Raw genomic sequence first — 26748 nt, forward strand, 5'->3', positions numbered from 1 at the left:
ATTAAGAGAAATAATTAGCAAATTGGATTGGATTGCGATTTGAACATGCTACGAACATTTGCGTTGTTATAAAACCGGAAGTGTGAATTTGTCAGCATTCATTTTTTGCACATAGAATGATGTACCGTTCAGTCACAGTCTCACAAAGGCTTGCTGATTACGGGTCATGATTATTTTGCGGTCTTTCGCATGTGCACTCCGTATCATTACAAGATAGTTTCCTCAGAAGTAATCACATGACCCACTTGAAAGTAATCAAAATAGATAAACATGAGATGACACGAACAAGGCGACATTGTCACTGTGCGCTTGTTACAATACGGAAGATAGTGTGTAGTTTGTTAGCGTGTGCACTGTATGCGAAAGGTTTACGGAAAATAACATGTGGGCAATGATTTGTACATTATGTATGTGGACGATGGCTGGTCAAACGGGTAAGTGTAAACACAATAATTAATGTTTTGTCACTCTTTGAGAAGAAAAGCATTTACTGATGTAAATTGAAACATGAAGTAACCTATAGAAGAGACCTATTGATATTCATCTCCGGAACAAATATTGCCTTTTAAGGAGTTAGCAATATCACATATCATAGGAAGGGATGTGAGTCAGAAATATTATTAGTACTAATGTTTTTGAGTTTAAAATTGTTGTATCGTAAGCTTTTATATCGTGATTTTATGTTTATTAGAAGATATTAGAAGATATTCAAAGTTCAATTTATCGCCCACGCAATTTATCAGGTTGGTATCTATGATGACGCATGTGCCTAATCTTAAATTTGTGTTTTTTTAAAGAGCTCAAATCACATCAAAAGTGTATCATTTTCCAAACAAGCAGGTGATTTTACAGATTGCAGCGAAAGTCATGTTACGGGAAATAACATGCGGGCATTTATTTGTACATAATGTATGTGGAATATAACAGACCATATATGTAAGTGTTAACACAAGTATGAATGCAGTGTCGCTCTATTTTAATTGGAATATGAAGAAACATATAGAATATATATATATATATATATATATATATATATATATATGGTTACTGCCTTTGTCAGGAATTAGCAATATATCACATATCATAGTAAGTAATGTTAGTCGGATGTCAGAAATATTATAAATGATAATATTCTCGAATGTAAAAGTGTTGTATGGCAAGCTCTTGTATTGTGATTTACTGTTAATCACGAGATTTACAATCCGGTGCGTACACAGGATGACACACTTACCCACACGCCTTATTTAAAATTAAGAAAAAATATATCAAAAATGTTAAAGTGCTGAAATCACTTAGAACGTTTAATATTTTCCGAATAAGCCGATAATTTTTACAATGTGCGATTTGTGATATAATACAAAATTACTAAACATGTTAATGGTGAGATTGCAACGAAAGTCATGTGGGTAATCTGACGCCTTAATATCCGTTTAGATCTGTGGTTTTAAACATAATCAACCCAGCAAATCCCTTAAAAACAAATCGCCCCATTAACCGACTGGGGAACTACTCATGTAGATTGTTCCTGTTCCATTTTTACGGAATACTACGGAATACTGTTAGTGCCATCGTGGTTACACATTAAAATCTAGAGGGCGACACTGCGATAATGCGAAAGTATGATGGCGACCAATGCGATAGTACGATGGCGACAATTCGACAGTGCGACAATTCAATTGCGACAGTGCGATAGTACTATGGCGACAATGCGATAATACGATGACGACAGTACGACAACGCGATAGTACGATGGCGACAATTCGATAGTCATATCGTACTGTCGCCATCGTATCATCGCATTGTCGCCATCGTACAATCGCGTTATCATACTGTCGTCATCGTATTATCGCATTGTCGCCATCGTACTATCGCACTGTCGCCATCGTATTGTCGCACTGTGGCATTGTGGTCATCGTTCTGTCGCATTGTCGTCTATCGCCTTCCGGTACACATGCGCACATCGTATTTTTTCCTAGATGGAGCCATTTTTAGAAAAACTTTACAGTTCGGCATACCTTTCATCAATACCCATTCTATAACTTAATAAGAATCTGAATTCATTATAACTGTAACCTCTATCAAAGAACATCTTTATAAAGTCAATTATTTTGTTTCTGCAATGAGAATAGTTTGTGTACTGATAGTCGACAATGCGATAGCACGATAACGACAATGCGACAATGCGATAGTGCGATAATACGATGACGACAGTGCGACAATACGATGACGACAGTGCGACAATACGATGGCGACAATGCGTCAGTGCGACAATACGATGGCGACAGTGCGTTAGTACGATGGCGACAATGCGATAATATGATGACGACAGTACGATGACCATCGCATTGTCGCAATCGTACTATCGCGTTGTCGCATTGTCGCCATCGTACTATCGCATTGTCGCCATCGTACTATCGCATTGTCGCCATCGTACTATCGCATTGTCGCCATCGTACTATCGCACTATCGCATTGTCGCCCTCTGGATTTTTATGTGTAACCACGATGGCCCTTATGGTATTCCGTACCAAAACGACTGAAAATTGCCGAAATCCAATCGCGAAAGAGCATTTCAAATACCCGTCAATTATTATGAGGTTAATACCTCGTTGCATTAAGGCCAGAAGTGATAATCGGCCCGCAGAGTGATGTTCACTTCAGGCCCTCAAGCAATGATGGTATAAACGTCTTTAATACCGAATACTTAGCGTGTGTTATTGTTTATAGTACATATCATCCTATTTGTTTCTTCACTAAAATATTTTACCGAACCTGCTTTCCGTACTTTTATTTTAATTCAATTGATTACGCAATTTATGACGTATCTATCTTGTATGAAGCCATTTCTGTGACGAAACACACCAGTTAAAGCTTGAATTTCTTGATTTTCACGACAACAATTCGGACGTTGTGATTTACTAAACAGTAAAATATTTATTTTAAAAAGCATCGAACGAATCCAAAACGTATTTCGGATTGTGTGTTTGTGATGTATAATTGGAAACTTCAAGAGGAATTAAAGAAATCACTCCGAGCAGTCATTCGATTTCGTAAAACGTTAAAAAAAGTGTACTTTGAAATAAATAAAGATCATGGGGAGGAAAAACAGAAAATAGAAGTGCATATCAATGTAATTGTATTATTATAAGCATTTGATCAGAGATGTCTTTGAGGTAAGATTGTAGTTTACTAAATTTTGATGTTGGATGACTCCTGTTAAACTAAATAATTCTTATTTTATGATTCGTTATTTTTTAATTATTTCGTTGATCTGTGGCTTAATTTTATTTATCATCGTTGGAAAAGACTGAATATGGACGCCATTTTTTTCAGGTGACGTCGCGTGCTTTAGCTCCGGGGCGATTATCGATAATTAACATTTGGCCCTGCGGGTCAAACGTTATAATCACCTTAATTTGACCGATAATCACATGCATTCGAGTCAATTTTGTAACTATATATAGTAACATAGGTATTAAGAGGTTTTGTCATCCTGGTTATTTCTCTAGTGCTAACATACCGCTTAAATGCAAGTATTGCTCATTGTCCAGAAAGGTATCGGCGCGTCTGGTGTAGTTGTTGTGGCGTAAAAGGGCAAATTCACGAAATGTCACCACATGCCCTTTACTGCTAGTTAAGGACATATAACCTTAACTAAATACTTAACTTCCAATTAACCAAATGAGGATTATGATAGGGACGTATACGCCTTTCGGAATAAAGCTTGTCAACATTCCAATAGGTAGAGAAAGGCTAAAAAAGTCACGCGTTGTTTGTTGAACAAGAAGAAATATTAGTTTTTATGTGGAACCCACATTCCGAAGTTTGTCACTGTATTAAAAGCTTTGAGTCCAAACTATGATGATTCAAAGTCTTCCTTTTACGCCTGCTTTAATTTAGCTTGGCTTCATCTTAAGTTGTGTAGCCGTAGATTGTCTTGACATCCTTAATGCATCCATAATGATGGCGGATATGGTCGAATCTTGTAAAAAATATCTAAGAACATTTCGTCTTATTTACACATTCATCAGAATTATATGTTTATAATAATCTAAATTTTTTATTCACATATTGACCGATGCGAAATTATAGATCTACCTTTAAAGCCGTAAGATCAGTCCATGATTATAATTTATATGTGCGTAATGTTGAGTATTGAATACTTGTTATCGAACCTTAAAACATTAGGCATTAAAACAATAAACGGGAGTAGGAACATGTGTTTTAATGTTATCACCGTGTTGAGACGGGATGTAGGTCGCAGCAACTTGGTATCACATGTATAAGGTCATGGTTCATATATAGATCAGTGGGCTAAAATGAAATATCGTTGCTTGTCTGGCCTATAATACTACTATTTATCAAGACAATTTAACATAACGACTATCACCTTGTGGAAACTCTATTTGGAGCGAAAAATTGCATCGGTATCTGAAAGATATAGATTACAATTATAGACATAATACTATCGGCCACACAACATACTCGCCAATTGTCTTCAACACATGTTGACACCACTGTAAAAAGCATGGGTGTATATATAAAGTCAGAATAACCGTAACGCAAAGGTTATCAACGTGATGATCATAATATAGGGAGAAAGATATTTGTTTTGTCATTAAAATGTTTAAATTTATAGTACAACATTTCCGATTGTCATACGACCATGTCTGTCATACCTTAGAAGTCGCAATATAGGTTAAGGCATATGTACTCTCTTTACAATTATGCCGATTAAGATATATATCATTTTATCATGTCATAATGTAATGTGTTTGACGAAGTCTATTATTTACTGTTTTACTTGGTATTTGCATATGTATTTGTCTGGGTGTAATGGCTGGGGAATTTGCTGTATCGGGCTTGTTTACTACTGAGATTCTTGTCCAATTTTATAAAGTCAATTAATAGTAAAATTTGCAATTAAATGTACCAATCTACTTACAATCACATATACATTAAACACTTTGGTCATATAGCAATTAGAGTGATAGTTGCGAAAATATGGGAGTCTTGTGCGTTCGGATTATTTTCTTGGTGTTCAAGTTAATTTTAAATATGGTTTTAGTGTTATTTTTTAGAGTGCATTAAGATAACACTCCTTGTACTCGAATAAAGCTAGAGCGGTGCGGTAAGGTCGACAGCGGTGCATAGATAATATGAAAACCGACAGCCATGCCATATATAAGCCATTTGAACGCGTACACAATCGTAAAAGACACAAAATTTTGAACAAGCATTGTCGCTTTAAAATAAGACTTTAAATTACCGTCAATTTGTGGAATGTTATTGTCATGTTTAATGACGGTATGAGGATTTTCCTTATGTGATGATAGAAATTCCAAGAAATCGATAACTTCCGGATTACCGCCCCTGAATACTCGCGCGCGACGACTTACAGTACTGAAAAACAATACAGCGACCTATATGTTTGAAAAGGTCCGTGAATAATAATAGGATTCGAAGCAATGTTATCTAATATATTTAAAGATGTAAATTGTTTCTGTTATCGAAATTATCATCACATAATAGTTCGTATGTTATAAATAAATATTTTTTTCAGTTATTTGGTGATTTAAAGAAACAAGATTCGTATATGTATAGTCATAAAACTCAGCATGGATCGATTAACCTGATTGTCATTTTAAATGTTATCAGAATGTGACGCTTGGCATCTTATCTTAATAACGGTATCAACACATGTGCAGACATGTGGTGTCACAGACATATCAATTAACACTTTTAAACCACCCTTGGGACATCGCCTTCCACTGAAGAAAAGCTTTTGTGCCTCTATCGCAGATGTTTTTTTTCAAGACCATTATATCTACTTTGCTTAAAATGACAATCCGAAATTAACAAAGAAAAACATGAATTATTATGTGCGTGTTTTGTTTTTGTATCGTTAATTTAGACTTTATTACGAAAATTAAATAAAGGCAACTATAAGTTTAGGAAATGTAGAGAACATCATTGCAGCTATTTAAGTTAATGTAAGGCGCCATATTTTTCATATTGAACATTTTTATCGTAAATTTAGACACTATTAAGAAAAATTTATAAATTATGAAATCAATTTAATTAACATTATTTAAATAATAACATACCAATAAAGTTATAGGTAAAAGCTGATATGTACTGTTCAATTAAAAAGTATGCAATGTCCTGACATCTTTCACAGTTTTGCTAATGAATAGCTCCGGCACCTGTTCATTTAAAACTCATATCCGGCAAGAGTTGCTGTGTAAGGTTGAGAGCGATTTTTAAGATATTAATTAAAATAAAAACTTCAGTTTTAGACTAAACCAGAAACATACTTTAAATTAAAAAAGCGTTTGCCTTTACATGAAATCTTAAAGAGTTTTGCTTATAAATATTTCCGGACCAATTTTAGTTAAAATCACAAAATGTACTTGGGCTTTATATGTTTACATTACCTTTAAAATATACTTAAATAATAAATATTAATAACGAAATAATTAATGTTTAGACAAACAAAGATATGTACTATTCAATAAAAAAGTCAGCCTCGGTCTTGAATCTTATAAAGTTTCTTAATTAGTATCTCCGGTACTATATGAGTATTTACAAAAAGAAATAATAATGTTTAAAACAAAGGCAGATATCTACTTTTCAATATAATTGTCTACTTCGGCCTTATTTCATTCAAAGTTTCGCTAATTAATATTTCCGGCACTATTTACGCTAAAATCACAAAATTTACTTCAGACTTAAGATATTGATAGAACATTTATAATTATCCTTGAATAATTCCATTCAATAAAGAATTACTTACATTTTAGGCAATGGCAGTACTGAAAAGTGTGCTTTAAAAAGCTAACTCGGCCTTAAACATTACGTGTTGTAACTAAATAGTGTTGCAGAGATACATATTTTATAAATCTATCGTGTATATTTCTTATTTAACTTCTATTCATTAATGCTGTGAAACATATCGAAACAACTTTGTGTCATGATTGACTTGTTTCCAATCTAAGTGTCCTAAGTGATAAAATATTGTTTATTGAAATGAATAATAATAAGCTATGATTACGCCGAAATCTGCCTAATTCTTCAGTACCGTCTTCAGTAGCGGGTCACGTGATAGCCAATATGGCCGTGGTCAATTTATCGATTCCTGGATTTTCTATAGCACATAGTAATCATTTGACCATATATCTATTTTTGTAAAACTTTTTTTGTTGTGTTCTTCGTGTAAAGCATGTGACTTAATGCTACCAAATATGCATTACAGTTTAAAAAAACAAGGCTGTTTGAACTCTGTAACGGCTTCCTTTTCTAACAAAACAAGTTATCAGGTATACTGGTTATTTGTTGTACAAGGTTATATATATATATATATATATATATATATATATATATATATATATATATATATATATATATATATATATATATATATATATATATACAGCATTCACATTTCATCTGTTCATTGCACTTGGAATAGTTCTATCTGCCTTTACAAATGTGTTTCTAAGAGCATATTTTGAAGTTAAAATGAGCGTACTGAAATATTTATTTATTAAATATACTGCGATTTTTAGCGTTCAATTAGTGAAATTTATACAATACCCAACATTCAGTGCAATTTCACGATTGCTATCGATCAAAATCGATAATATTTTGGATTTAATTTAATGTGAAAAATAGCAATCGTTCAAGTAAAAATGAGTACACTTTATTCTTAGTTATGATCATTTTATGTCATAACTGTCGTTTTAAGATTGAAAATGTATTGGTGTCATTTTTCTCTTACTTCTTTGAAAGTACATGTAAACGGAATTTGTGATTTGTTTTGTATGTAAGCAGTTCATCTCTCGGATACATACACATAAAACAACACTGAATGCCAACGTTCACGGCAATTTGTAATATGTAATTGTGATACCGATATATTAAACATCCCGCGTGCCAGTCTATAACACACAGTTGTAATCAGCGGAACGTCGTTTTCTGTGGCTGCAGGTTTGAACAAGACAATGATCCAATTGTACATTCTCACTGATGAATCGTGAACATATATCTATATAAAACCCTGAAAAAGACGTATAGTCGAAAGCGCTAGGGTATAAGATATTTACTTTTTTTACACTGTTTTATCCTGTATATATAGTATTTATTGTTTAAATTGTATTAAACACATTTGTGACAATTTGATCTTCAGCAGCGACATCCAGGCATCTGGTTGGGGGTCCATCATCCTATGAGGGCCGAGTAGAGGTGTATTTCAACGGGACCTGGGGTACCGTTTGCGATGACGGTTTTGACAACAAGAGCGCAGCTGTCGTCTGCAACATGCTCAATCTTCCGATGTGAGGAAAAGAGTAGTTGTTTATTAAGCTACGTACAAGTTTAGGCCGTTAAGCTTTTGTTTTATATTGCTGAACAATAACTCTAGTCAGTGGCCCCCCATGCCTGTTCAACATAGGAATTTTAAAATCCCATAACGTTGAAATCTAGTACATAAGGAATTCAATTAAATCATATATTATGTTGAATTTTAAGATTGCGTTCAATTTGAACCAGATGTACGTTTTCTACAATGCTATTTAATTTTGAAGCAATGAACTTTAACATTTATCGATACATGTGTCCATTAGTTCCGGAGCCCAACATAAGGATAGTGCCTATTACGGTCCGGGTACTGGCACCATATGGCTGGACGATGTTCTGTGCCTTGGAAATGAGAGCGATATAGACCGGTGTCCACACAGAGCTTGGGGAACCAACAACTGTAATCACCAAGAAGATGTGGGCGTCGTTTGCGCTTATGGTATGTTCTTAGTCTTCATTTTTGTACTGTCCATGAGTGGGTCTTAGAGTGTTTATTAAATGAGTATGATTGATTGTTTTTTTATGAACACGGTAAAAGCTAATTTCTAAAGAGTATTTTTATTTTTCCCAGGTTTTATTTATCAGCTTTAGTTCGCGTAAGATATATGGTTTTTTTTAATGTCTGGACTGGATGTGTATTTAAAACTTTATCAGTTTAAGAAAACGTTAAGTTTGTACAAGACTTGATATTCGGTAGTTTTGGGACATAATATACTATATGTGGTGGCAGTGATGCTGACGATGTTGATTGCGATGATATTTTTCGGACATAAAAGGGTATAAAAATAAAACGTACATATTTATAAAACAGTTTAATCTGAATGTATTATCTTTATTTCCTTAAATATACGTTTTACATATTTACTCCACGGAACACAAACATTATTGTTTAAGTGGCTGTTAAATTAGAGCTTTACCATATATGGTGCACTGTTACTGATTGTTAAATTATATGTGAGTACAATAGGAATGGAATAGTTCAAATTTATTTTTAACCTTCAGCTGCGACACCCGTGCGTCTGGTCGGGGGTCCAGCAGCCAATGAAGGCCGAGTTGAAGTGTTTTACCAGGGGGTTTGGGGAAGCGTGTGCGATGACCTTTTTGACACGAAGAGCGCAGCTGTCGTCTGCAACATGCTCAACTTGACCAGGTGAGAAAATGAGTTGTAGCCCATAAAGCCTCTTTGAGTTGTAGTCGATAAAGCGTCGTTGAGTCATAAACAAATTATCTTCTTTGAATTATAAAAAAAAAATATTGATTCGAAATCCATATAGCTTTTTTATGAATTTATTAATTCTACTCAAAAAAGCCATATATATTACGACGCCATTATTCTTATATTTGAAATCTACACTGACCAATTCAGTCTTAGTCCATAAAGCCTTTTTGAGTTTTAGACGTTAAAGTGTGTGCACGAACTAATATAAAATCAAGGCATTAACAATGGAACAATCAATTGTACAATATTCATGTATTTGATTGTATTCAAATGAGATATGCTAAAATCATTGAGTTACGTACGTGTAGAATTACTGGCTTTTATCATGGCCAAATAGAGAAGAAGTTGCCTTATGTGCTCTTTGTTTATTATTTAAAATCAAAACACAGACATGTGTCTTCACCATTGTCATCTTACAAAATTACATTTAAACACTGCAGTCGAATTCATTATCATAGTTGTATTCGTAAATCAAATACAGCTTTTGTATTTTTTTAGCGTGTAGGTCGAATCAGTTTTGTTTCAATGATTTTAGTCAGTTGAATTATTGTTGAACATTTTCTTGATTAAGGACTGATCAAAAGAGAAGTTGCAAGGTGCCTTACAACGTTTTTTTCGAATGTTGATTTAACACTGGTGTAAGCGGTAAACATAGCTATATCAAGCACTGATATTTAATATTCAACGATACATTTGTCCATAAGTTCCAGAGCCCAGCCAAAACCAGGTGCATACTACGGCCCCGGCACCACCACGATCTGGTTGGACGATGTCCGGTGCAATGGCAATGAGACCAATATCGACATGTGTCAACACAACGCGTGGGGAACCAACAACTGTAATCATTCTAAAGATGTGGGCGTCTTGTGCGATCAAGGTGTGTTATTAGTTTTTAAGTTAATTTGAACATATCCTAACAGATACCATTTTTAAACGAATATAATATAATAACATTGAAAATAAAACTAAAAAATATTTTTGATTTTCAAAAAGCGATGACTTTGATGATCGTCAATTTCCTTAATGCGCTCTTATGATCGGCGGAAATGTTTATTTTCTTTTGTTACCAATATAGTATTTTGATTGCAATGCAAGATCTGTTGTAAAGCAATTAAATGCGTATTCCCTACCTAGTAGTACACCTAGGTTCGTTAATTATCATGTTATGACCATAGATTTAGTTTTTTGTTTATTGTTATTATCAACATCAAATAATGTTAAGGCATACTCTTGTACCAATTGTTTTAAATAATACAAAAGCTTGTAATATTAAACGTGTGTGTTTAGATACGTTTTTGTCATGCATTTAGAAGCAATATTCGGCCAAGTTTAATAATCTTCACTTATTCAAGACTTTTATAAAAGCTGCGTCCAACTTGTTCATTGTTTAATGGTCTAAACGAGAAGGCATGCTAAAGTAAGAACCTATATAGCTCCGTCGTTCAGGTTGTGGAGCATGGAATAGTGATTCTAGTTCGGTAAACTATCAAACTATAAAATACAAAAACGGGACCACGTTCGGCGCAGAGGCTGTTATGACGTGCTACTCGGGTTACCATGTCGTCAACAAAACTAACACACGTTCTGAATCAGCGATATGTACTGGGAATGGTACATGGAGTACACCTACATATTCAGCGTGTGTTCATACAGGTAATATTATACCTTTCATAAATATTCTTCAATGCATATTTTTAATGTCAATCAATGCTCAATGAATGCAATTACTTTTTATGGTTCTAAAGATATAGACTTGTGTTACTGAAAACGGGTAACTGTTTAAGTTTAACGTCCTCTGTTGTTGTTTTTTTAATAAGCCTTGCATATAGGCGCATACGATTTCAAGTACTATCACAATATCCTGTCCGAGATAAAATATCATTGGTATGCAAACCGTAAATTAAAGGTCCAACTATGTTGACAATTATGGTGATTTATATTTAATAAAACCAGTTATATCTATCCATACACATCTAGAATGATTTAATTTGATGACAATACTTACATAAATCTATACGAAGGTAATTTCTGAGTGAAGTTTGGCACTGTCACCATTAACGAAAATGTCGTCTACGACGCGATTAGCGTCCTTCACAAGAGGAATATTTTTCAATAGGTTAAGAACCCTGAAGGACTAAAAAGCTACAGTGGATTCCGTTTGTTCTTTTTGCGACGGTGCTTGACATTCATTAGAGGCGTTACAAAACATCTTAAGGCAACGCTCGACTCAATTTCAAGACACAGTCAAGCTGAAATTATGACAGTCCGCGTCTGTCCTGTATTATATTTTTATGCTTGATGGTTTTCGCATCGTTACGCTTTATGTATGTGTCATGCCTTAATGCGTTTAACTCTTCTATTGTTGCATGTTGGGATACATGTATTAATACGAAGGTCTTTATTTATATATTTCATATATTTATTTATATATTTCAGATTGTGGAGGTTGGTACAGTGATTCTAATTCGGATTACCATCATCAAATAAAATACAAAAACGCGACAACGTTCGGTTCTGAGGCTGTTATGACGTGCAATCCGGGATACCATGTTGTCAACAAAACAAACACACGATCTGAATCAGCTTATTGTACAGAAAATGGCACATGGAGTGCACCTATCTATTCAGCGTGTGTTCCAATAGGTAAATACTGATAATGAAGTATAAAATATCAACCGTAATTATTGCAATCTGCTATTTTCAAATCTCATGAATACAATTATTTTACGTTATATCACACATATAAAGGAGAAGTTTAATTTAGTTGTGATAATGCGAAATCATTTGAAAACAAAACAAACTAAAGAGGATAATTATTTGTAACTATTCTTTAAAACAAACATTCAGTAAATTATCAAATTAATAGAAAATTAAGAAGTTACTGTTAATACGCTGATAACAATGAATGTGTGCCGATTAAAGAGGGTCTTATTGTTTACATATTTTGATAAATAGTTTATAATGTGCAAGTTACTAACTTTGTGTTGTATTCCGTAATATGTGTGTGGTGTATTGAACATACGACGTACATAAAATATAAATTATCATTTAGTCCACAACCGTGTTTTTTCCTACCACAATCCAAAGAAATTTGTAAGCGTGTTTAACAGGTCGAATTTCACATCGACGATTCGGTTATTAACCATTTGGTAAAACAAAACATTTGAGTAAAGCCACATAACACGTGGAAACAAGCAATAGTGCAATTCTTAAATATTATAATTTCATTCGAGCAACATCTGGTTATCATCCAATGGTATTTTCCACTTATTTACCGAAAGGTATGAATCGAATATAATACATACGTCTAATGACTATATAAAACAGGTATATGATCGCAAGGGCATGCAATAACTAGGAGAAAAAGTAGAATAAACTTCTTAGAGGACATCTATCTGATATTATATTCCAAATATAAAATTCGAGAGTCTCATGTGTCGTGTTCTGAGAAAACTGGGTAAAATGCCTGTGGGTTAATTGTCATCCCAGATTAGACAGGCTAATCCGGGACGACACTTACCGCCTTAACTGGATTTTTGCTAAGAAGAGACATCATTTAAACGAAAAATTTCCGAAAAGCGGAAATTGTCAAAGAGAACGCATTTGTATAACACTATAATAAAGATCAAGGTTGGATTTTCAGACAATTTGTTTTTACAAATTACATTATGCAGTCCACTTCACGCGTATTGGTAATACCCATATAGAGGTAGTATTTTTACGGAAACGTTCAGAGGCGACAATGTCGCCGAATGTCACTGGTTTATTTACCCCACGTAACTATGAAGTTTACTATTTCAATATTTTATTCGTTGAGTGTTATCACACGATTAGTATAAAATTACCCTAGGTATTCTGAACATTTTATTCAACAATTAAATATCTATTTATATTTCGTCGCACTGGCTATTTGTTTTACGCGTAGAGAATCGTGGTCGTAAAAAGCTACAATAAAATGTTAATGGTTACCAGTAGTTATGTGCCTTTGAATCTAGCCATGCATCTGACAAAGCGGTTCTGGTTGTTTATCATATAAGTCATCCTAGTTGAAACTAGTTTAAATATTTTAGTTTTAGGGCTCATCATTTTCTCGAAATAATACATAAATAATTGATAAGAGCAGTGAAATATAATACATGTAAGTAGATGATAACGCCCTTATCGGTTAAATCATAAAGTGTATAATCGTTTTTATTAATGTGTTCTTGATTGATATAGATTTTATGGTCAGGTTTTATTAAAGAACATATTTGACATTTAAAATTGTTAATAGTTACATGGTTATCATGACGCATATAACGTTAAACTATAAATAAAATTAAAGCGCAAACACATCTTTCATATTTAAATGCAAACAACAACATTATACTTTATATCTTTATAAGTAAATAAATCAGCAGCATATAGGCATTGATTATGACGTAAAAATGTGATAAAAAATCAATAACTGTATTTAAAAAATTAACGTGTGTTTTGGTTGTACAGATTCTAGGTATTATCAATATCTGATGAATGTATATTCTCAATTAACATTGTGGAGATCCTGTTTTTGTTTTGGTTAGATAAGAGAAATAGTCAGTGATGCAACAATTTAGATATTTAAGTGTCACTGATGCAGATAATAATACAAGCTTGTATATGTTTTATCTTTCAGATTGTGGAGATTGGCATAGTGATAATATTTCTGATAACCAACTAGCAATAATCTACATAAACGCGACAACGTTTGGTTCTGAGGCTGTAATGACGTGCAATCCGGGGTACCATGTCTTCAACAAAACTAACACACGATCTGAATCAGCTGTTTGTACAGAGAATGGAACATGGAGCACACTTACTTGTTCGGCGTGTGTTTTAATAGGTCAATTATCATTAGAAAGTATGCTTATATCAACCGTAATACATACAAGCTGCGATTTTTAAACTTAATGTGAATAGATAGAAGCGGTCGTATCAGATATATTCCAAAGTTTATAATCGTTTTTATGAATGTGGTCTTGTTATAGATGTTATGTTCAGGTTTTTATTTACAAACACATTTTTTTTAATTAAAGAAGTTACATATTTATCACGTCGCACATAACCATACAATATTATGGACATTATGGCGCATTAAGTAATTTTTATATGCAAATGCAAACAATAACTTTATATGAACGTGAATAAATCATAACCTTTTATGCTTTGAGAAGGTTTTAGAAAAGACATAATTATACAAAAATTGAATATTTTTCGGCTGCACATCTTCTTGTCATCATCATTACCTGAAGAATGTATACTATCACTGAACGCAGTGGAAAGCTTATATTGCTTTACTAAGATAAGAGGGCTGGTCGGTTATTATCATCGAAGGTTATTAAGATGTTATTGAGGTCATGAAAACATTCCAATCGAAGACCTATTTGCGTGTACCATAATCTTTTAACAGGGGTTTCTCTTTGAACATGGCCTTTTGGAACAGAATGAGTTGTTCGCAACAACGAAACATAGATTCGAATATGGATTATTCAACTGAGCGCACAATGCACAAAGATCTCTTTTTGCTTAGGTTTTCACCTGTCGGCTTCGGTCCCTTACCTATTTTAGAGCTTCGGCTTCGGTTCTCCATGTGTTTCAGGGATTTCTATGCGGTTCGTCTATGCCAGAAGGTCCTCAGTGATAAAAACTGTTTGTTAAATACTTATAATACACGATAATACACACAAGAGCTAGTAACACAATTTGTCATCGTTTTAACAAAAATAATGTTAACTGAACTATAACTAAATTGTTATATTTGTTTGTGTCCATTTGATGTCAATTAATAAACAAATTAACGGTTTATGTATTAGTTATGGTTTTAATAACGCCGAATATTAATTCAAACAATTACAAAAGTAAAATTAAATACTTTTACGAATAACAATCAAACGAATATTTAAGATTTATTCGTTTATAATACCAACTTTAAGATTCAATCGTCTGTCTCAAAAACAAATTCAGACACTTAAAATAACACTTTATGGGTGTGATCACACAAACTAATGTCTTAGTTCGTTCAAATATTTTATTTGTAAAGCAATGAACCTTGGGATGCATATAATACAAATGCCTATTTTGTATCTTTCAGATTGTGGGAAGTGGTATAGTGATTCTAGTTTGGATAACCATCAACCAATTATTTACAAAAACGCGACAACTTTCGGTTCTGATGCTGAAATGACGTGTAATCCGGGGTATCATGTCGTCAACAAAACCAACACACGTTTTGAATCTGCTACTTGTACAGCGAATGGAACATGGAGTCCACTTACATATTCAGCGTGTGTTCCAATAGGTAATACATAATTAGAAGGTATACTATCAATCGTTATTAATACAATCTATTCAGAAGTTTTATTAAGATCGATTATTTATAATCTAATTAAATATGAGATTTGTGATTGTGCTTTGAACAACACTTTCAGGCACTTATCAATGTCAACAACAATGCATTATACGTTAATGAATATACATGAATGCCGATTTAAGATTTTATTTTAAGAATGCCCAGTATTGGATACTAACGACAATCTAACAATCGAATTGGCGCCAAATCCATCAAAGGCAATCTCCAACACGACGGCAACGTTTTCTTGTTCACCGGGCACGACGCTGGTCGGTTTGGCAACATTAACATGCAGGATTACTGGTCAATGGACAGGACCTGCACCTAAATGCATTGTGTGTAAGCGATAATGTTAAGCTAACCTGATCAAAACATGCTCGTGGTGAGCTATTGATTTACCGTGATTTCCGTCGTTCATCCTTGCATGCGTACGACATGTTCCCCGGGTGGGGCATAAGTTGACGAAACTACACAGAAATTGTCAATGGGTAGTCCTCTATTGAAGTTTTTCAAATGGGTTCGGTTCGTTGATTATTAACGTGGCCAAAAAAAGTTTAAAAATAAAAGTCTTTAAAAATCTTCTCCTCTATAATTGCATATCCAAGTAACACGGCATTGTGTTTCTCTGCGAATTTGTTTAAATCATCCCCTGGATGAGGGGACCCGAAAGGTTTCCTTAAACGTTATAAGCGAATTCTTAAAAACAAATCTCCCGTTAAACCGCAAGTCCCAGAGGTTTGGTATTTGCTTCTCAATATCGTGTAATATATTTTAGTGTTTCTCTACCAAGTTTGCACATATCATACCCCTGGGGTCTAAATTTGGTTCTTTTGGTTACTTTGGTTTCCATATATGTATATAGATACATACAATCTCTTCTAAAATCGCAAGGCCCAACGGTTTGGTATTTGTTATGTGACATTGAACTGCGGTCAAAAGTTGCCCCGCCCTGGAAGAACCATGTTTTCTTACCTGTATATATTCAACAGTTAAAATTAATAATCTCCTGAAATGGAATGCCCAGAAGATTGGCATGTGATATGTAGCATCGCATAGTGGCCCCAAACCAAGTTTATTCGCATCCTGCCTTTCGATTCCAAATTAACCCGCTCATATAGTATTTGTATATAGGCTTTATAAGCATAATAACTTAAATTATTTTCTTTTGAAAAGAACAGGTCGATAAGTGTGTTAATATCAGATATTGGTCATCTACTAAGTTTCTTCAAATTATGCATCTGTGATACACACAATTGCCAAACTCGTATGGTTGTGTAAATTGTTTATTCAGACTTATATAGCAACATATGTTCAAGTTATGCCACTGTCGTCAAAAGTAATCCAAACCAGGGGTTACGAGTGTTATACCACTCAGCTACAGTTTCTCTGATGAGCATTAAAAGATCCTCACGGTCATCTTGTTTGAATATTTTGATCGTTTTACTATGTCTACAAAACTGATAGACACCAGACGTCGTTACGTTACTCACATTGTGCTGAATTCCGTACTTTGAGTGTGATGTATCGAAAAAACAAACCCATTGCACATGAGGTATGAAAAAGCAATCTTCAATCCCATCATTTGGCTTTGCTACAATACTCCAAAGTGTTTTGTCAGCATGTATTAGGTATATGTTACATTCTTCACTTATTCACTTGATGATTATATTAATTCAATGTATTGTGTTGCCTGCTACAAATGGTTATTTGTTGAACTAAGAAGTCGTTTACTTGCCAATTTATATTAAAAAACAATGTCTTAATAATATTGTTTGTCCATTGGTTAAAGTGCAAGAGTATGTTGGTAATTGTTCTATCGACATGGATACCAAAAAAAGAACTTGGAACGAAACACAACCGGGGAGGATTGTTGAGGATGATTGTCCAAGTGGTAAAATATTAAATTAATTTTCTTACATATATAACGTTTCTGTCAGTCCATACTACATTGTAGAAGTATTATGAAATCTGTTCTAAATATGTACACATGCCAAACACATATATTAAGCGTTATATGGTTTATTTATTATTACATTCGCTATATTTTATGTTACAAAACAAGGGGAGAATATTGAAAATAATATATTAAATGAAAAGTTTAACAAACAGGAATTATAACTCATGCATTTTAATGTAGGATTTTACGTAATACTATTTTGAAGGATTTTTCGGGAAAGTAAGTCGGCAATGTAGTCAGGAAGGAAAATGGCTCAAACCTTTTTACAACTGCGTATCCAAACGCGTAGCTGAATTAATATCAACGGTTAGTGCTAATTATATTTCAATAAGTGTTATATTGCATAAAAACTATACGTTGTTATGCAAATGTAATTTTTATTCCATTTTACGTCTGCTTCGAGGTAAATTGTACACCAGAATTAAGTTTCAGGTAAAGCATGGTCTTTAGTTTTCATTTCAAAACTGACTACTGAATTTAAACCAACGTATACAAATAACGACCTTTATTCCAAAACGCACGTACTGCATGGTGTCGCAATTGTAATGTTGTAAATTAACTTTCTGATCAAAACAAGGTGGAAAGACTCAAAGAATCACCGACTGCTGCGAAAATCACCGACAGTCTTGATCAGCTAGTTAATGTAACAAAACCTGCAAACGGTACAGCCTACATTGGCGAACTTAACGCTATAACTGACATGCTGGACACGATAGCAAGCGTCAGTGACTACAAGGAGGTTACACATGAGCAAGCCAATGTAAGATATGTTTCCTAATTTCATCAAGGCTGTTGAGTAAAAAGTACATTACATGATAATTTACTAGAATTTAATTAAAATCACATTTCCTGTGATATTTTAAGATACATTTTATAATTTAGCTTTATATTGCTTCTCGTGTAAATATTGATTGTAGAAACGGCCTTTTGAATTTACTACAATCATTATCGTTTCTTTTTTTTAAGTCGTTCTTTACCGCAACAAGTAATTTACTGGATAGTGATAACGCTGAGTCATGGCAATCAGGGGACGACCACTATGAAACTGATGTGCCACCTGACGGATCTAACACGGTACGATGAGGCGATTTATAGGTTACATAGTTGCGTCATAAAGACGGATTGTGCGCCCTAACGTACGTCACTATATTCAGCAATCAATTCCTCAGCAAGACAATAAATCAACTGCTTATTAGCAAACATGAGCACGAAGTGAGCACGAAGTGAGCACAAAGTGATCAGTGATCTTATGATTTAGGGGATTTCTTCGGCGTAGTCTTTTGTCCATACGCCGTTCACTGTTGAGGACCGTTTTCACAATAAAGACTTCATTTTTATCTCACTTCACTCTAATCAGAAAAATTTCTAACATAACAAAATATTTATATTCTCTTATGTTGACTTATGTCAGCACGTCCGTCGTGGTGATACATTAATGACCTTATATGTTACCTTAATTCGTTTAATCTTTGCAGAGTACGGCTGATTATGGTGCGATGAAAGTTGTTAATGTGGTTGACAAATATACAGACATTTTAATGCTTTCACTAGGAAACGAGACTGATACCAGTAAAACTATACCTACGTATAATATGGGTAATCATTTGTCTTCTCCAAATAGATTTGTATTTAGATTCTAATGTTCCTTGAACTTATTGACTGTTTAGAAACGAAATGGCATGTTTAATTTGTTTCTTGCAATGTTTTAGTCGTGCATGTCACACAGATAAACAAAACAGCAGCCGAGTTGAAATTTCCAAATTTTTCAAGCTCTATAATTCTGCCGAACACTTCATTAATTGGTAGGTACACAATTTATTTCATGTTCATCTATACTTTTTTGAAAGGCATTTTTGTAATTGCAAAACGTTCATATGCCATATATGAGTAAATAAGTAATGAATTTGCCATTTATCACTTGTTGTATTTAGTGCTGTGTGTGTTAAAACTGTTTCTATACAGTAATGCTCATACGTGTCTTCGTCTTGAAGTTTGAATTTGAACTGTGTTTACGTAATCTATGGAAATTCGCGTATATCATACGACAACGTATTTCTTATATTGCTATCTCTTTAAACACGTTTGTTTTAGGATCGCTCTCCATCGGAGCAGTTTTGTACAAAAATCTGACAGGACTCATTTCATCAGTGTTGAAAAATTACAGGTTTGTAAATATAAAACATGCGTCTATACGGTTCTATAAAGCAAGCAAATCATACGAATACGAGCAATCACATCCATTTTAGTTTCTGAATTAAGTATTGCAAGTATGAACATACATTGACTGCTCTTGATTGTATTATTATAATGTGTTCTAGTGAATCCACTATAAATTCAGAAGTTGTGACCGTGACCTTAGATAACTGGGAAAACACCACCGACTTTGTGGTAGACATAACAATGAAGTACGCTCAGGTACGATCTCATCGAATTGTTCCATATTTGTTTAAATGTGCGTTTTGATGTAATGAACGTGCGATAATTATGTTTAAACATGTTGCTTTGTATGTTTCAGGACCTACATGCACCACCTATTTGTAGTTTTTGGAATGCCGCAATGTATGTATCGTATTTCGCTGATGATTCACCGCATTTTTTTTCTAACGGTTATGGTTCCTTTGAACAGTTTATTCGTATTTATTAAACATTTTCAACATTATATTAAAGTTGTATATATGAATCGACAAATCTCAATGCAAATGTTAAAAAGAAGATATTTAAAGATTGCTACAGTATTTTCATCAAACGTTCTAGTTTTTCCTGGGACACCTCCGGATGTCGAGTCCTGTCCTCAGAACATTCTAGCGCAACGTGTCGTTGCACGCACCTGACGAATTTTGCAGTCCTCATGAGTCCAATTATTCAGGTATTTTTTTAAATCAAACTCGTGGTTAAGAGTTGCTAAGGGTCGCTAATTAAACTTATCTATGTTCGACGTTATCACAGTATTCGAGTTATCACATCGGTTTTGCTTTTTTGCTGTTTTCATTTCTGAAAATAACAACAACAATACACAAACGAATAACTGATAACAACACTAAAAATAGCTGAAAAATAAACAAAATGACAACACTTTATTGTTTGATGAAATTCAACAAATATGTTGAAATAAAACATAATATATTATGACAGATGTTATTTAAAAAATATGGGTCAAATGATTGGATGTAGTTCTTAAAATGTATTTCCTTTTTTTCAGAGCAATGTGAACACGAAAGACATCGACATCATTTCTATAGTCGGTTGTTCAATATCATTGGCCGGATTGGGGCTGACAGTTATTGTCCATATTGTGCTTTGGAAGTACGTTCATTTGTTGTTTTCGCCCTGCGTAATAACGATAATGTTATATATACTCATTTATAAACAAGCTAATAAATGGATGTGGAAGTAACTTCATCTTACCTCACAGATTATACTCGTTTTAATTGACTAAACCAGGTCACGTGGAGACCGATTATTTGTCTATAATAAATCAGTAGCAGTTTATATCAGGCATTGACGTTTAATGACGTCAAGGAAGTAAACAAAATGACATATTGAAATTCCGTATAGCTACGGCTAATCCTTATACATTATTGTTTAAGAAATAAATGGTACACTGTAAGATAAATTCGACACACGTCTACTTACTGTTCCAGTACTATGTGATAATGGGTATAAAATTGATTGTTGGCCACTCACTCGTCCCATATTTATTTACTTACTAGACTTGCGACACCTTAAGGGTTTCGCGGGATGGAATGAGTGGGGAGATCATATACAATTTTCAGCTTTCAGGAAGCAAGGACCCTCTGGACGTGAAACATCAGCTTTCCAACACTATATGATTCCAGTCCCATAGCACATATTGCATTAGTTCAATGGGAAGAACATTAAACGGCATATTCACAAATCTCTGAAAAACAAACAGTGCTCAAAAATATTTAAAGTAGCCATTTACTATTTAATTGATTATGTCCTCTGATTGTTGCATTTTTAATTTAAATATGTGTTCCTATATGCATTTATTGTTGTTTTGACTTAAAAAACTAAAATGGATGCCCATTCTTAGTTTGCTGTCTTAGTCTACCCTAAAATTATACATGTTTCTTGCATAATTGAATTAGCAAAAACTGCATACTTGTAAAGGCATTGTCAGAGTTATTTGGTTAAGTTAGAGACAAAGTAAAGCAAATATATTTATTTTTCTTAAAATGAATCATCCTCTGAAGCCCCCACTGGGATTCAAACCCAGATCTCTTTCCTCTGGGAAGGAAAGTATTCTATCTTGAAATACAAGGGCAAGTAAGAGGACAATTTGCAATTTTAAACCTATAAACATATAAACTTAATTTTGCACATGACCTTAGAAACAACACAGACATCTCCGAATCTGAAAAACATTACAGTTACAATTCAGGTTTTTAGTATTGTGCATTGTACATGAATGTTTAAGTATTGTATTTATCCTTGGTACACAGAACTGCCTAAAGATGCGTAAAATACCAGTATTCAAATCTGAAAATATCCCATGTGTTTGTTTTACTCTGTTAGTATCCCTATTTTATTTCAATAAAGCAGTTTTTTCCTTCTCCTGAAAATTTAACTAAATATTAGTTATGCTACTTTTTACATTCAGCAAATGACATGTGTCCGTAATGTCCATCTTGAAAATTTGGTTAAAAAAACATTATTTTTACCAAAAAGGTAGACTTAATAATTATTATTAAACAGTTGATGTATGTCGCCTTAATAAAAAAACAAAAATGGGAAAGAAATAAAATGTTTAAAAATGTCAGTTACATGACTTATAACATTAAGTAGACGATATAGCTTTGATACTTTAGGATAAGAGTAGACCTTAACACAAATAGGATAAGAGTAGACCTGAACACAAAACTTAACCAAATTTTCAATTTTCTAACTATAAAAGGGGGCATTATTCAGTCAAAAAACAGAAAAAAATGGGTACAAAAAAATGTGTGTACGAAAACAATTGGGTAAGAAAAAATTATGCCGAAAAAATATATGCTAAAATAGCTTGGGGTCTTGACCACCAAAACGGCTTGGATTTTAATTATGCTGAAATAACTCGGGGTCATGACCACCAAACTGGCTTAGAATTCAATTATGCTGAAATAGCTCAGGATCTTGACCACCAAACTGGCATGGAATTTTTATTATGCTGAAAAAGCTCGGGATCTTTCCCACCAAACTGGCTTGGATTTGAATTATGCTCATAGTTCGGGTTCTTGACCACCAAACTGGCTTGCATTTTAATTATGCTGAAATAGCTAAGGATCTTGACCATCAAACTGGCTTGGATTTTAATTATGCCAAAATAGTTCAGGATCTTCACCACCAAACTGGCTTGGATTTTAAATATGCGGAAATAGCTCGAGGTCTCCGCCATGAAACTGGCTAGGATTTTAATTATGGTGAAAAAGCTCGGGTTCTTGACCACCAAACTGGCCTTGATTTTAATTATACCGAAATAGTTCAGGATCTTGACCACTAAACTGACTTGGATTTTAAATATGCTGAAATAGCTCAAGGTCTCCCCCACGAAACTGGCTAGGATTTTAATTATGCTGAAAGAGCTTGGGGTCTTGACCACCAAACTGGCCTGGATTTTAATTATACCGAAATAGTTCAGGATCTTGACCACCAAACTGACTTGGATTTTTATTATGCTGAAATAGCTCGGGGTATCCGCCACCAAACTGGCTTGGATTTTAATTATGGTTAGAAAGCTCGGGGTCTTTACCACAAAAATTGACCACCAAACTGGCTTGGATTTTAATTATACCGAAATAGTTCAGGATCTTGATCACTAACCTGACTTGGATTTTAATTATGCTGAAATAGCTCGGGGTCTCTGCCACCAAACTGGCTTGGATTTTAATTATGGTGAGAAAGCTTGGGTCTTGACCACAAAAATGGCTTGGATTTTAATTATGCTGAAATAGCTTGGGATCTTTACCACCAAAGTGGGCGGGGCCCTGGGGTGGGTAATGTGAACATGGATGGTCGAGACACTGTGTTGTCATAAGAAATCTTAAGTATTAATTTGAAGTCAATTGGTGAAGAATGGTGCGGCAGAGGCCGACGCGTATTCCCACGCCGCATGTTTGACCCAGGGGGCGCCCCAGGTTTGGTAATGCGGCCATGCATGGTTGAGATTGACCGTAACTATTGTCTTAAGAGATTTCGAGTGCTTGACAGGTTAATGTAAGCCATCATGGAGAGGGGTGGTTTATGTGGGTTGGTGGTAATTTAAAAGATGAAGTTTCAAAAATAATTATAAAAATAAAATTGGGGGGGGGGGGGGGGAATTTTTGGGTGGGGCATGGGGGATAGTTTGGGTGCAGTGCATTGTGGTATGTCAGGTAAGTGTTGTTTTGTCAAAGTATGAATCAAATGTGATCATATATAAAGAAGTTATGGCAATTTAAGCAAAATGTTCAATTATCTAAGTATAAAAGGGGCAATAATTCTGTCAAATGCTTGATACAGTTTTCTGCTCTTGTTTATAGATTGGGATCATGTTGGTAAATAAGCATGCAAAATATGAAAGCAATATGTCAAAGGACATAGAAAATATTGGAGGTGGTATGCAAACTTTAACATAGATTTATCAAAAATATGCATATTCTAAGTATAAAAGAGCAATAATTCTGTCAAAATGCTTGATACAGTTGTCTGCTCTTGTTTATAGATTGGGATCATGTTGGTTATGAAGTATGCAAAATATGAAAGCAATATGTCAAAGGACATAGAAAATATTTGAGGTGGTATGCAAACTTTAACATAGATTTATCAATAATACACTTTAACTCCAATATAGTGAGGTCCGTTATAACGCTGTGTCCAATATAACGCGGGGGATCCTTGGAACCCTTTTTTTCTCCAACCTTCCATTTCTGATTCAAATCCATGTTATGCAACTTCATGTATTTTCATAAATTCAAAGAAGCTGGCGATCACAGCTTGATTGCTTTATCCGCCCGTTTAACTGATTTTAATCGATTAGAGGTTAAACGACACTCGACAGCTAATTGGTGTTTATCTGTTGTGTAATGTCAATAAAGGTGTGAAAACAAGCGAGTCTGTGTTTATTACATGTATTCCCTATCAGAGCGGTTCGATGCGCTAATTTCAATAAGGCAAGTGCAAGCGGAATAATTATCAAATTAAAGTTATTTAAAACTATTACCTGTTTATGTTCCGTATTTATCGTGTATTGTATTTCGTTGGTATAAAATATGGCTGTGTAAGTGTGTTATTGTTTATTATATGCTACACATGCTTGATAAATAAAGTTATCTTTGTGTGTGTTTAATGTTTCAGTACGTATACGAAAAATACATTTAACAAGGGACAAAATTGTCACAAAACCAGGTTTTCATTGTGAAAAAAAAATCTGATAAAGGGAGAAAAGTCAAACTGAACTTTTGAAATGAACAAACAAAATTAACCCCCTTTATAAGTTTTTTTTTTTTTTAAATCTATTTTTAGTCGTGGCGACCTTAACATTGGAGATATTGACGTGATTCTTTCGTGCGACACAACGTCCCATGATGGTGAACAAATGTGCCAAATGATTTTAAAATCTCACAATGAATGACATAGTTATGGCCAGGACAAGCTCATTTATGGCCATTTTTGACCTTTGAACTCAAAGTGTGACCTTGACCTTGGAGATATCGACGTAATTATTTCGCGCGACATACCGTCCAATGATGGTGAACAAATGTGCCAAATGATTTTAAAATCTGACAATGAACGACATAGTTATGGCCCGGACAAGCTTGTTCCGCCAGCCCGCCCGCATTCGCCAATCTAATAACCATTTTTTTCCTTTGGAAAACCTGGTTAAAAATCCTGACGATTTATTTACATGCTAACGCAGTGTAATAGTTAACAGAGATACACTTAAATTTTTGCCAGTTATCAGAAAGTCCACGGAAAGCACGTTTTTTACATGCTGCGTATGACGCAATAAAACATTTCTTTGTACATGTATCGTATTGCCTCGTATTGCATTCAATCTAAATTTAAATTCGCTCGTCCAATGAAAGCTTTGTCCCATAATGCACTGTACTAATTTTTCTGAAAAATGGCGTAGGCATATGAATTTGTTTACGAAGTTCGTAAACATATTTCTTGTCATAAATGTTAAACATTATTTTTTCGTAAGTGATGTAATTATATTGATTTATCGGATAAATGTGCACATTAGAAAAGCGGTAGTTATACTGTTATCGCTCGATTCGGTTTACATGCATGTATTTGCGGTTGACAACACAGCATGCAGATACACAAGACCTATATTATAGGCTATACTTTACCTGTTTTATAGCCCCTTAAATAAATTAGCTCAAAACTTATAACGCTTTCCGTTTATAACGCTGTTGCGTGGCTTGGACCCCGTCATCCGCGTTATATTGGAGTGACAGTGTATGCATATTCTTAGTATAAAAGGGGCAATAATCCTGTCAAAATGCTTGATACAGTTGTCTGCTCTTGTTTATAGATAAGGGTCATGTTGGTAAAGAAGTACATGTATGCAAAATATAAAAGTAATTTGTTAAAGGACAAAGAAAATATTTGGGGTAGTACACAAACTTTAACATGTGCACGCTAACGGTAACGCCGACGTGATCATGATAGCTCCATTATATATATTTCATATATATTAGTCGAGCTAAAAATGAGTGAAAATCTCTGACCCGTCTCCACCCCATCCCCTTTAACTTTTGACCCAGGGGTCAGATCAAAATTCCAAATAGTGCAGGGTCGCACATAATGCTCATAGCTACCATGTGTTTAAGTTTCACGGTTCTAGTGCTTATGGTGTAGGAGA

The 26748-nt window shown here is 34.2% G+C and overlaps 1 protein-coding gene across 1 annotated transcript in view; it reads left to right on the plus strand.

The window, feature by feature from the left end:
* The first annotated feature begins 203 nt into the window (after nt 1–203).
* The window catches only part of LOC127863798 (uncharacterized), a 36453-nt gene continuing 9908 nt past the window's right edge, over nt 204–26748 (plus strand). The window contains exons 1-21 of the mRNA XM_052403457.1: nt 204–434; nt 8188–8335; nt 8624–8796; nt 9360–9507; nt 10281–10453; nt 11023–11229; nt 12013–12219; nt 14231–14437; nt 15686–15892; nt 16100–16282; nt 17733–17834; nt 18106–18206; nt 18478–18660; nt 18867–18974; nt 19376–19496; nt 19610–19702; nt 19992–20064; nt 20219–20315; nt 20416–20459; nt 20655–20766; nt 21100–21203. Coding sequence (XP_052259417.1) covers nt 383–434; nt 8188–8335; nt 8624–8796; nt 9360–9507; nt 10281–10453; nt 11023–11229; nt 12013–12219; nt 14231–14437; nt 15686–15892; nt 16100–16282; nt 17733–17834; nt 18106–18206; nt 18478–18660; nt 18867–18974; nt 19376–19496; nt 19610–19702; nt 19992–20064; nt 20219–20315; nt 20416–20459; nt 20655–20766; nt 21100–21203 — 2843 coding nt within the window. The 5' untranslated portion in view covers nt 204–382. The remainder of the gene's footprint in view (nt 435–8187; nt 8336–8623; nt 8797–9359; nt 9508–10280; nt 10454–11022; nt 11230–12012; nt 12220–14230; nt 14438–15685; nt 15893–16099; nt 16283–17732; nt 17835–18105; nt 18207–18477; nt 18661–18866; nt 18975–19375; nt 19497–19609; nt 19703–19991; nt 20065–20218; nt 20316–20415; nt 20460–20654; nt 20767–21099; nt 21204–26748) is intronic.

The sequence above is a fragment of the Dreissena polymorpha genome, unplaced genomic scaffold (assembly GCF_020536995.1).
Source record: "Dreissena polymorpha isolate Duluth1 unplaced genomic scaffold, UMN_Dpol_1.0 chrUn039, whole genome shotgun sequence".
Taxonomy (NCBI): Eukaryota; Metazoa; Mollusca; class Bivalvia; order Myida; family Dreissenidae; genus Dreissena; species Dreissena polymorpha.